The sequence below is a fragment of the Carex rostrata genome, chromosome 4 (assembly GCF_964058835.1).
Source record: "Carex rostrata chromosome 4, lpCarRost1.2, whole genome shotgun sequence".
Taxonomy (NCBI): Eukaryota; Viridiplantae; Streptophyta; class Magnoliopsida; order Poales; family Cyperaceae; genus Carex; species Carex rostrata.
Genome location: NC_135921.1, coordinates 5,261,681 through 5,274,903, shown reverse-complemented (window position 1 = coordinate 5,274,903; position 13,223 = coordinate 5,261,681). Strand labels below are relative to the sequence as shown.

General features: G+C 32.6%; 2 protein-coding genes across 4 annotated transcripts; both read right to left on the bottom strand.

Annotated features, from left to right (window-relative positions):
* Window positions 1-3,215: 3,215 nt before the first annotated feature.
* On the bottom strand, window positions 3,216-6,645 carry LOC144552713 (internal alternative NAD(P)H-ubiquinone oxidoreductase A1, mitochondrial-like). Its single transcript, XM_078300707.1, has 9 exons — window positions 6,591-6,645; window positions 5,532-6,121; window positions 5,214-5,427; window positions 4,861-5,021; window positions 4,684-4,749; window positions 4,417-4,577; window positions 4,186-4,300; window positions 3,745-3,924; window positions 3,216-3,609 (listed from the first exon to the last, which is right to left on the bottom strand). The coding sequence occupies exons 2-9, from the start codon at window positions 6,078-6,080 to the stop codon at window positions 3,451-3,453; spliced, it is 1,605 nt and encodes a 534-aa protein (XP_078156833.1). The 5' UTR covers window positions 6,081-6,121; window positions 6,591-6,645; the 3' UTR covers window positions 3,216-3,450.
* Window positions 6,646-9,907: 3,262 nt separating this feature from the next.
* Window positions 9,908-12,840, bottom strand: LOC144552714 (eukaryotic translation initiation factor 3 subunit F-like). Of its 3 annotated transcripts, none has more exons than XR_013511208.1 (6): window positions 12,365-12,840; window positions 12,198-12,276; window positions 11,186-11,241; window positions 10,758-10,815; window positions 10,586-10,678; window positions 9,908-10,383 (listed from the first exon to the last, which is right to left on the bottom strand). XR_013511208.1 is itself a non-coding variant. In XM_078300709.1 (6 exons), exons 1-3 carry the CDS (start codon window positions 12,536-12,538, stop codon window positions 11,186-11,188), a joined length of 309 nt encoding a protein of 102 aa, XP_078156835.1. In that variant the 5' UTR covers window positions 12,539-12,830; the 3' UTR covers window positions 9,910-10,383; window positions 10,625-10,678; window positions 10,758-10,815. The 3 variants fall into 3 exon arrangements, 2 of the variants coding, with proteins under 2 accessions (XP_078156835.1, XP_078156834.1); XM_078300709.1 differs by having other exon boundaries at window positions 9,910-10,383; window positions 10,625-10,678; window positions 12,365-12,830; XM_078300708.1 differs by lacking the exon at window positions 9,908-10,383 and having other exon boundaries at window positions 10,432-10,678; window positions 12,365-12,829.
* Window positions 12,841-13,223: the final 383 nt, after the last annotated feature.

The following is a 13,223-nucleotide window of genomic DNA, read 5'->3' as shown; positions in this document are numbered from 1 at the left end:
TAATAAGTCTAACATAAAATAATGTAAACTGGATGAATAAAATATTTCCCAGGGTATAGTATCTGGTATTTCCTTGAACTATCAATAAAATATAATTTTTGGGTCTATCTGGCGGGTCATGGGTCAGGCATTAGTATTTCCAACGGTATGGGGAGAGGTATTTCCATGAACTATCAATAAAATATAATTTTTTGGTCTATTTGGCGGTCATGGGTCAGGCATAAGTATTTCCAACGGTATGGGGAGAGGTATTTCCATGAACTATCAATAAAATATATATTTTTTGGTATATTTGGTGGGTCATGGGTCAGACATTAGTATTTCCAACGGTATAGGAGAGGCATATCCATGAACTTGCAATAAAATATAATATCTGGTCTGTTTGGCGGATCATGGGTCAGGCATTAGTATTTCCAACGGCAAATAGAAAACATTTCCATCAGCAGACAGGAGGGATTTCCATGCGCTACTTTTTCCATAGGTCTACCGTTGGAAATAATGGAGTGTGTCAGAAATCGCAAATTCTATTCCATGGACCCTTCCTACGGTGGGAAATCACATTTCATACCGTGGGAAATATTGTAAATTCTAGTAGTGTTTTCTTGTTCGGTGACAATTTTATTTAAAATAAAAACTAAAAGTAGAAAGGTTGTCACCACAAATCAAAATTTAAGTGGTGCTTCTGATTATAAATTAACTTACGTAAAATCATATTATTAATTAGTTAAGAAACTTTTACTCAATAAAAGTTGTCCTTTAATTGACAGTAGAGCAACAAATATTGACTTCTCATTCTTAATTTTAGTTATTTGTTTCATACCTATAATTATTTTTTTACATATATATTTTTTTTCTCATAAAATATATCAGAAAACTACAATCAATAAAAGGAAGGATAATTGAAGTGGCTATAAATTATGAATATTTGAGGTTGTTTGATTTTATTTATTATTTTGTCAGCATAAATAGAAGAAATATTTGTTACTGTTGTTTATGAATGAGAATGTCGAAATTTAGAGAAATTAATTAATTCAAAAACTTATAAGAAAATTAAGATCTCTCCGAAATTCTACATTGGGGTTAATTTGAAGATTTTATTTTTCTTGTTAGAAAAAAATTTAGTTGACGTTGAAAACAGAGACTAGTAGTTTAAATTTGAATAGTCTCCGTTGAATAGTCGAAACAGAGACTAGTATCATTTAGACTATCAATAGTCGCTGTTGCCTTGCAAATATTCCTTGAATAATTTGAATTATATTAAAATGTCGTTGTTGCCTTGCAAAGAGGTAATGAGATGTCACTATAATGGAATGTTTTTCAGTGTCAAATGTCATGTCATAGAGCACAATATTAAATGCTGTTGAAATTAAATTCATTAGTACTACTATGTTGCATAATAATGCATGTATTTTTTATAAGTACAATTCTTCTTGATAATTCGTTGCCAATAAATGTAACTTCAAATTTGTTGATTGATATTATGGCAATTTTGAACAAATATATTATTAACAACTGTATGTATATACTATTGGGAAATCATAAAGATCAAACAATTATGTCTTATCTAGAGATCAAATAATTACGACACACAAAGTCAGTTAGCGAATTAGTTAGACAGTTGTGATTACTGCTAGTTAGTTTGTTAGTCATGATCTCTCAGAGACATGGGATGTAATATTAGATTAGCATTCCATTGTAAATTCTATAAATAGACCACTGGTACATTGTAAGAAAGACTGATCAATGAAATTACAGAAATCAATTCTATCTCTCTTAGTCTATTTTCCCTTCAACAAAGCATAGTAGAAAATTGACAAAATATGCAAAGCTTTATTTTCCTTTTCCTTTTTATTGTTCAATAAAGGAAAAAAAAGGAAAAAGTAAAAACGTCCGTACAACGTTTTCTAAATCCGGTTTTTTCTTCGAATGAAAATAAATTAATATAGAACGCCTGTACCAAACAGGTATCTATTTTATTCTCCCCTAAAAAAAAAAAAAAACTGGTCAAAGCTTCAAAGGACTCTTTAGCTTTTGGTAGGAACTAGATGCGTTGTTGCAAATCTACGGCAACCAATAAAAACATATATATATATATTTTTTGAAGGTTGGAGGGACTAAGCTCCAACATTTTCATTGATAAGAAAAAAAAAATGTGATAATTACAAGATTCTACGACCCTGGCTTGTCAAGCCTTATGTAGAACCTACTTATATTGATACTCTATTTACAAAATGTAAGCATGTGCCTACACGGCTACACTGGCACAATGCTATGACAACCCCTATTTGCTAAATCCTAGGAGTTACCCAAAAATGGCCCAATAAAAACATTTTCACTACAAAATTCAATTTTGAGTTTCGGTACGTACCCATTATATATATTTAAATTTTTATTCAAAATACCCCATTTATCAAATTTGATACATAGGTCCCTCTGAAACCTCGTCATCACACCTTCAGTGTCCTGGATTTATCAGGATCTGATATTGTAGCAGTAATCAGTGCATGAGAGAGATACTGATATCAATTGGTATCTGCATCAGAAAAAACCACAACTTAATTTGAGTGAGGCTATGGTACTTTGCGAAGTGCAAAACAGTCTGTACTATGAGTCAGTATCGATGTTTATAAAGTTCAAATAATCGATCCGACTTACTCAACCTTCATACCGTTGTTAAGTTTCAAATGTCAATTTGTTCCAAATGCAATCTTGTATTTTATCTGGATGGACTGATCAAAATCAAACAATTGGAAACGATACAAGTGGAGAATACATCCATTTGCATTGGTCCCTGCTGGCTTCTGCACATAAAAAGAAAATAGAAAAAAAATATTTATCTGCAATTCTGTGTTTTATACATCAGTCTGAAAAATAGACATTTTTTTTATTTCTTTCATTTTCAAACACTAATAAGTTCGAGAATTATTTGATTCAAAACTTGTGGAACTACTGCTTCACTGTAAGAATTTCAATCCAACAGAAAAAGAAGGTTAATTAAGAATGTAAAAATCAACAAAATGATGAACTGATCGCTTACTTTACTAGCTAGATTATATCATATGTTTAGATTGAGTTAACATATATAGTATTAAGAATCCAGAGATCTTGAGTTTGATCTTCGGTTCAATTAAATCAAAACCCAAGTAGCGTAAGGTATTCTTTGTAAGATCATCCAAACAAGTAGAAGCAAAACTTATACTTGAATAAAAAAAAATTGTTTACAATCTGGAGAATATACATTATTCATATGTTGCAATCTCAATTTATTTAGAAACAAACTGGACTAAAATTAATTTACATCTTATGGAAGTTCAAACTACATAAGAAACAACAAAATTAACAAGACACATCAACACAGACACAAATCAATGTGCGAGATTTGCACGATGATAAATTGATAATATGACATGGAGCTCCCTCTAATAACTTTTGGGTTTTTATATGAGCTTTTTAGGCATCTATCCTGGAATTATCTCTTCCAAAAATAAGTGTGGTACCCCAATTGGTGGCCACATTGATTCTGTTCCTCCAGCTGACAGTACGTGCCAAGTACGCGGTTCGCCACATCATCCAGCTCAGGAATCCGGCATGTGATATTCCATCAGAATCCTAGATGAACAAGAGAATTAATTACTTCATAAATTTCAATTACATGAATGATGACTGATTGATAGGCAAGCTTTTCTGGACAAACATTAAGATTCCAAGTAAATGATTAGAGTTTTTTTAAACAAAGAATTATACTTTGTTTTCTCTGAGATCAACCAAAGCCTTGTAGCGACCAACGGAGGCCATACTGCCCAAATGGTTATACTCAAATGGTTTTCCCATGTCGGCATTCTTCGTGCGATATGCTTTTCCAGCATACTGTTTTGCCATTGTTTCAAACACAGTTGCTAGGTACTTTCCTTGCCTCTCAGCCACCTATTCAAAATTTTCATTTCAGTAAACATAGATTTAATTTGTTTGTATATATACTAAGAAAATCAATATTTTGTCTGCCTTTGTAAATTTAAAGTGTGAGAGTTAAATTATGAAAAAATTTACAAACATTAAATATCCATTAATTTTGAACAAAGAACTTTTACAGCATAATTATTACATCTTGTTATAGTTGCAGATTTAAAGGGTAAATATTAATGTATATTTGTAAATTAATTACAAAGCAAATGGATAACAACAAACCTGAGCAAGAGCAGGAAGAACTTGCTTGCCGGTTTGTTCAACGTAACCGGCACAATCTCCAATTGAAAATACATCTTCTGCTGACGGTACCCGTAGCCACTTATCTACTCCTACCCTGTATTTATTACGAGATATAATAATTATATCATATGTATAGCTTTCAATATTTAGAAGATTTTATTTTATGATAATAATTATTTGCATCATATTCTTAAATACTATTCCACAAACCTTCCACGAGATTTGGGGAGATTGAGGTTGTTCACAAATTCAGACGGCCCCACGCCAGTGGACCACACCAGTAGACCGTACGGTATTTCCTTCCCGTCCTTTAGAAGTATTTTCTTCTCTTGCACTTCCTTGACTACTACTTTCACAATGCTAACACCAGACTGTTGCATATTACAAAATATTTTATTAACATAATCAAATCACAAAATACTATGATATTAATTTTAATAACAAAAATTAGTAACAAAAAGTATCATAATTGATTACCTTACTCAGGTGATTCGTTGCATATTGCCTTAGTTTTTGGGTAAACGGTGCCAACAACTCGTTTGCCTGAGTAAAATAATAAATTTGAAACAAATTAAGCTTATACATCACTTAAAATACCAAAACATTTTGAGAAACATACACAAGTTAAAAGAGGGAATGAGCAAATGCAAACACCTCAATAAGAGTAATCTTTATATGCTCTTTGATATGTGGGTATTTTTCGCGCACATCACGCATGATAAAATCACTCAATTCACCGGTAAACTCAACACCTGTCGGGCCTCCACCAACTACAACACAGTGCAATAGGCGTCTTTTCTCATTTACTGATATACCTGCACATATATTTATACAAATGGTTATTTCTCAAATAAAAACAGTGTGTACATGCTGAAAATGCAGTTTCCTACTATTTTTTATAAGATATTTCTGGAACAGATGATACAAATGATAATGAGAACGAGAGGGGTGTGTACTTCTTTTTTAAGAATCAATACTAACTTACTTAACTATAAGCATGCATATACCTGGTTGTTCAGAGAGCATAAGATTCAAGAGGAGCTTCCTTCGTATCTTCTGCGCATGATACACCTCACGCAAGAATGTTGCATACTCCTCAACTCCTTTTATGTTGAATGTCATTGGCTGAGCCCCAACCGCAATGACCAACTTGTCATAGGCAACCTTGAATTCGGACGGTCCGTAAGGTAATCCCTCACTCGAAACTGCCTCGCAATACACCTAAAGTATTCAACAATTGATTTTTTTTTTTAAACCAACATGTAAGCAGATCTTTCATGCAAGCCTTTATTTTCCTTAAAAGAAGAAGAACAGGTAGTACTAACCTCATGTTTGTTGGTGTCAACTCTGGTGCAATTGGCGAGGAAAAAGTGAGACCTAGGTGCCTTTGCTAGTGCAGTCTGTATTCGGTTAACGGGTTCAGCCACGGACCGAAACTCAAGCGTACCAACACAAGTGGAAGCTAACAAAGGGGTGAAAACCATGTGATTTCTTGGAGATATGCACACCACATCATAATATTTTGTATTAATATCCTTCAAGAATCGACAAGCACCCCAACCAGTACCGAGCACAACAACTCGCGGTTTCTCAAACTTCTTTGTTGGACCCAGCTCAGGTAGCTCATCTGCTTCAACTTCTGAGTCGGAATAGTCTAGGGCCAGCTTGGCAGTAGGGGACTCAATTTGCGGGGTGCTTCGTATTCCCCTTGATTGAAGTGTGTTGTTGAAGAGTAAAATATGGTTCGTAAGGTTAAAATGGCGAACATATTGTGCATTCTTGGCAATAGTTTGAGAAATGATAGCGGTATCGGATGTAAGTTTGGATAGAGATTGTGTAACAGAAGAACCTCTTGCAAGTCTTGAGAATGCCATCTTTGGAATATGACCAGAGAAATTTTGTTTAAAAAATATAGCTGCATTATATTATAGACAAAAGGTCAGAATATATGTTAGTAACAATTAAAGAATGAACAAAAAACCATGCTAAAGAAAATAAAACTATGAATGAAGTTAAATAAATTAAACCTTAAAAAAAAGTTAAATAAAGTTATAGTTTTAATTGAGACTACATATACTCTCTAGAAGACTTAAGTACAAAACTTTAGTTTGAGGTGATCCGTGATCCCTCAGAAATGGTTTCTATGTATCTCTCAAAGTTGTCTAGACATGCAATTTTTTAAATTACTACGAATGAGAAAATGAGAAATCAAGAAATCCAAAAATGAAAAATCTATGAACTTCAGCACTGTAACCATATTTTACACTAAAAAGTGACAAATTAATTAACACATATATAAAAACATCTTTCATGATATAATTGCTCCAAAACTTAAATATATGAAACAAAATGAAATTTAAGAGACTAAATTGAAAAGAACTTACTATTTGATCAGATAATTTCTTTGCGTTTCAGAGAGCAATTAACTTCAGATATTCTCTGTTGTGAGTTGTGTGAAAGTACAAAAGCATGGGGGTCCAGTTATATAGACCTACCTAGCTAGTTAGCACCTTGCTTTGTCACATTGTTCTTTAGTTATATAAATATTAATAAAATAAATGCATTCATTATTCCTAGCTCTGCTAGAGATATTCTAGATAAAAAAAAAAAGTATATTTTTTTAAAAGTCAACATGGAATATTTTAGATGAATACTTGGTCAAGTTAATTAGGTTAGTGCATAATTGATTATTTCTTCCCTAGCTAGCTAGCAGAACTAGCAGCTTCTTTTGCATGCTGTCATCTCAGCAAAGGATGAGCTCATGCATTTTAGTGTTTCAAACAAGATTTCATGTGTCTTTTTTTAATTAGTTTAAGTCTTAAATTAATACTGTGCAAAGTTAAGTACTGCATAGATATCAGTCATAATATTTATTAATAAGAATTAATACCTAAGGTTATGTTTCACATATATACAAATTAATTTATTAAAATTTTATTAAGGATTTTGATTAGCTAGAAATCATATTATCTTGAATGTCTAAAAAACCAAGAAATTAAACCACCATATTTTGTTTTTCTACTTTTCAAATGTATACTTTGGAAGAAAAAAAAAATAGACCTATCTAGTGATTAATTAAACTGTACATAGAGAGGATTCCAAATTAATTTGGTACGCATTTGACCAAAACAAAAAACAAATAAAATGCAACGTGTATGCAAATACAATTTTTTTTTTTTTTTTGAAAAATGCTAATAATTGATCATCGTCTAATTTATTTGTATGTCCGTGTTTTAAACAAACAAAAAGAAGAGAGAATTACAAACAGGTACACGCAAGTCAATTTTTGAGTTGCATGCATTTAAAATAATAATATACAAAGACGAATTAGGTCTTTTTGGAGTGGTCAAGCGCAAGTAGAATTAAGTAGCGTGCGCCATAAAAACAATTCATTGTTTGAAAATATATAAATAACCACAAGTGTTCATCTGTAAACGCAAGAATCATTTTCCACATTTTCGGTGCACTTCCTCACTAAATTTATTGTTTGTTAATTAATTAACGAATAATAACACAGTGGTTTCATGATTGTTTAATTTGGAAACAGTGGGCTACAGATCACTGTGGGCTGGCAGGGTTGCCTTAATTTCTAATATTTGTCAATATTCTATGTATCTTGTAAATTTATTGTATGGAGAAAAAATGAACCATATGTATTTACTATTTATATATTATATATGAAGGAAAAATGTTATTTGCAATAACACATGTTAGCACGTAAAATACTTCTATTATTAAGAAAGAATTAAACAACAAGGGGAAACAGCGTAGAATTGACAAATTAATATTTAATTTGAAATTAACATGCATGCTTTGAAACAAATTTCAGTCCATCCCCACCCCCCTCACTAATTTTAAAAAGTCAAAATTATTTTAACTTGACCCAAGAAGTTTGAGATGAAATGAAATTTGTGTTGTTTTGAAGCCCGCTGACTTGAAATCCGATCTGATTCAAATCAATCAACATCCGATTGGTACCGCAACTCGATCTAACAAGAATCCGACCTAAGATGCAAATATTAAAAAAATGTATCTTATTCTAATATATTTTTAAAAAATATGTTTTTATTTTTATGTTTTTCGCATGTATAATTATAAACTATACAAAACACGGTTTCTATATATATATACTATAGCTAAAACCATATTTGAAAGGTAATTTCGTGATACACTGTTTTAATATAAAAAACCGTGTATATTTTTTAATAATTATTTTTTAGTCCCTTAAGATTTCCACAAGCCTATTAAATTCGAATATAATTCCCCGAACTCGAACTACTTTATTGTAATCGATCACTTTCTAGAAGATCATCCGCGAATTTAATTACAACTAACACGCACAAGTGTTAATATCTATACACACAATTGTTGATATATAACATCTCAAGCAATTATATCTAATATATCAAATCTTTCTAAACAAATTGACATATTAACTCTTTTCTTTTCTCTCTCATTATCCACCCATCTTTAACATATTTTAGAGGTGAATTATTATTTCCTCCGTTCAATCTCGCTTCTATTTCTGACGATTTGTGAAGATTTTTGCGAATAAAAAAATTATTTATACCTTGTCATGTAGGTAAAAAAATATTTGATATTAATACGACAGACGCCAACCAGTGTCATATATAAAATTTGATATAATTTTTTAGATATAAATACTTGACACATAAACTATTTATACTTGCATTACGAGGTATTAATACTTACAATATTTGTTATTAATACGTTCATGAGCCAACCAACGTTATATGTAAAAAAATTAAACTTTGAGAGAAATATCAAGTAAAAATACTTGAAACATGAACTAGCTATCAGGGGGTTCACTTGCTACCCATATATGAAGACTACTCGGGCTATAACCCTATTGCTTGAGATAGGAAACACTATGAAGGATGATGCTGCAGGTGGAGGATGAAGAAGTTGAAGTAATATGCTACTTTTGTGAATCTTTTTAATGTTGAATTCTTTTTGCATAAACTGTTTTAGGTTCAGCTGAGATATACTTCCTGTTATGTTTTGTTGAATGTTGTCTATTATTTTGTTGTTTTTGTTGATGTGCTGGTATTATCTTGATGCCATGATTGTTAGGTTGTTATTTTTTTTGTTTTGTATTTGGTACCATAATGGTGGTACCGGTCTCAGAAACAATGTAAAAGGTTTTCGTTATATCAATGGAAATCGGTGGAATTGATCCCACTTGTATCAAAAAGAAAAACTACTTACTCTTGTATGATGACATATAAATATGTGCAATATTTAATATTAATAGTTTTAGACACCAATCAACGTCGATTGTAAAAAAAAATCTAATAGAATCTATTAGGTAAAATTACTTGACACTTGAACTATTTACCGTTGCACAACAAGTTATAAATATTTGCACGCTGATGTATAAATACTTGCATGACGAGATATAAATATATATTTGCGCAATGAAGAACTAAAACTACTTTATCATATAGATCTAATTTGAAAGCACTACAGCAAAAATACCCTTCTGCGACCGGCCAAATGGGTCGCAGATGGGTAAAGCGCCGGTCGCAGAAGGGGGGATCTGGTCCCAGATGACCAAAATGGATCGCAGATGACCCGGTCGCAGTTGCTCCGTCACTGATGATTGCCCTGCTGACGTCACCGGTCTCTGAAAGGTATGGCGCCGGTCACAGATGACCCCTTCAGCGACCGACGAGATTCATCACTGATGCTATACGCTGACGTGGCTAGAGACCTATCAGAGACCGAATGGGCGGTCACAGAAGGGTCCCAAATCGGTCGCAGTAGGTTATTATTTTTTTTTTTGTATTTTTTGTTATTTTTATTTTCCCAATTGGTACAAAATGTACCAAACAAATATAACATTAAACACATTTTGTTATATATTTTTCTCCCGCCTCAATTGGTATGAAACATAATTCACAAGCATTTAACATCCAATATTAAACAATTCACAATCAATTTAATTGATACGTACCAAGCAATTCATAAAACGACATAAACATTAATATCTAAAATACTACATAAACATTAAATACAAAATATCTAAAGTACGAATAAGTTGCTGATCAAAATTAGGGTGCAAAAAATAGTACATAAACAATAAGCTTGGAATATTTAAAACACTAGGAATCTGCTTTATGCAATTACCTCCTGTCTGATTTCCAAGTCTTTCACCTGTGAAATAAACATAACTAAAATTCAGTGTAGTAAATGATAAGCATATATGTATCCAAAAACATGCATATAACAAATATCATGCACAAATATCATTTGGAGATTCTGTTGTATAAAATACCAAAAATCTAAAGATTAAATTTAAGTAGGTATGTGTTTATTTGTAAAATAAAATTAAGTCCTTTTAGGTGGTAACAAAAACCTGATTAAATTTAGTCTCAGCTTGAGATTTCTGATGTACCGGGAAAAGGTCAGGATGTGACTCCATCACTTTTCTTTTATATGCCGCCTTCATCTACAATGGAAAAAGCAAGGAATAACTAGTTGCACCAAACTATGCTGTAATACATGAACTAAGAATGAGAGAGAGAAACCTGTCACTTGCTGGGCAATTTGTGAAAACTTGGTGGAATTGAAAAAACTTGGTGGTACCTTGAAAAAGAAAAATTAAAAGGAAAGGAAAATATAACCATAAAGTCCAAATCAGAATCTACTTTAAGCTAATTTCAGATATAAAAATAAAAAGAAGAAAGGAACAAATTTGTCATTTCTGATAGTTGTAGGTTGAGCTAATTTGACTGACAAGGAAATGTAAAAAATAAAAAATAAAAAACTCTAACTAAAACCCCTAAAACATGTGTTAAACTTCAACCAGTCCTATAAGCATGCTCATTGAGCTTAGTACCTATGTACCAGTCAATATCAAGCCATGTACCAGTCAATAATACAAAGAAAAATAAAAAAAGCACTTTACTGGTAAGAAGAACTAGAAGCTGAAATTGAAAAGGGCACTTTACTGTACCTAGGTAAAAAGAACGCGTCCGCATCTGCTGTAATTCCAAGGAGACTTACAGGACCCTGTAATTATGAATTTCCACCGTTGATTAAAATTGAATGGTCAGGATTAAAAATAAAAGAAATAGACTAATTTATTATGTCTTTCTCTCTCCCAGTGCTGCCCCCATTCTTGCCCGTCTATCATTTCCCAACTCTTTACTAACTAAAATCTAAACACATTGCATAATCTGAATAAGAATCAAAATAAAAAATTAACAAAAAAGAAAAGAGAATCAAGCTAAATTGGAGTTTTAATAAGAATCAACAAGACTCAATTATGGTCTAGGCATAACAAAATATTTTGACAACTCAAACCTTTACTAACCATAATAAACATATCAAATAGCATGTCAATTGCATAATCCGAGCAAGAATCAAAATAAAAATAAAAAAAAACTATCAAAAAAGAAAGAAAATCAAGCTAATTGGAGTTTCAAATACACCATCATCATTTCATTTTGAAGTGCGGAACCTAGAGCAAATTAAACTCAAATTTTACAAGCTAGTACCAGACTACCAGTGAAGAAATAAAATAAACTATAAATATATTTACAAGGGTTAAGAAGTAAAATAAAACAACAATAACTGAAAAGAAAAAAGAAAAATGAAAAAAGAGAACAAATTTAACTATCTTGGACTCCATAAGCTGGTATCAGTGGTGTTTAAAGTCCATTAATTGATTATATGGTACCAGCACCATGTGTACCCCAGGATATATATTTCGACCCGTTAACCCCGGTAATTGGATCCGACCCAGTTGCAAAGAAGAAGATTTTGGAAGTGAAACCACTAGTGAAAAAAAATCACAGACAAATCCATCATTTCGCATCTTTGTTCCCAATTTTCCACAGTCACTCATTAATATATTAACAAATTTAATTACAGCAAGTCTATAACAATCTCAACTAACTATCTGAATTCATCAATTAATCATGTGCTAAATATAAACAAACAGAAAATTGAGACTATGAAATTACCATCCAACAAGGCTTCCATGGGATTGACCTTTCGGTGCGTAGCGAACATATTATGGTGGTAATCAATATCCAACGCAACCTAAGAAACAACAAACATTCCCTTTAGCATTTCAGATGCATCTCATACAAAATGAAACTTAAAAAAAAAAGGAAAAAAGAGGAGCGACCTGATCGGCGGACTCGTTATGGGGAACGACGTAGGAGTTCTTAATTTCGACGGTGCCGTCAGGGGAGGTGGTGGATCCAAGTAGAGTTCCGATGATGCGGCCAGCTTGATCGGGGCGGTGCACATACGAGTCGCAGATGTTGAACAGGACCACCGGGTGGATCCGCGCGCTCATGCTCGCGGCCCCGTACCTGCACACTGCAGCACCGTTTGCTTGCTACTTTTTACAGCCGCCATTGCCATTTTTCTTTCAATATCTTGCTTCTAGTGTTCTTTTCTCTTTCCTTTTCACAGCCGCCATCGCTCTTTCCTTTTCTTTTTTTGGGCTAACCCTAGGTAAAACGTGGGATACAGAGAGAGAGACTCACTGGATTTTTGAGGGGGGCCCTTCTGGGACAGGGCCAAATCGGTCCCAGAAGGTGTGGGCGCCGGTCCCTGAAGACTGGAGAGCCAAATCCGTCCCCGTTACTTTTTTGTTTTACTTTTTTTTGTTTTTTCTGCGTCCGGCGAATAGATTGGTCTCAAATATCGGTCCCAGGTGGACTGTTTTGCTGTAGTGAAGAGAAACTTGTGTAGAAGATATTTATGATTTTAAATTCACAAAAAAAAATATCATCTCTATAAAAACCACCTCTAAAAGTGTAAAAAATGGACTGATGATGAGGAAGAGAAAGGATCGAAAATAGTTGTTATGTCCCTTTTTTTGTAGAAAGATTTAGTATGTTAGATATAAATATTTGATATATGTTAAATATTAACACTTGCGTACATAGATATCAATACTTGTGCGTATCAGTTGTAAATTCGTTAGTAACTTTCTAAAAAGTGATCCTGATAAGATAGAGTGCAATTCCAATTAA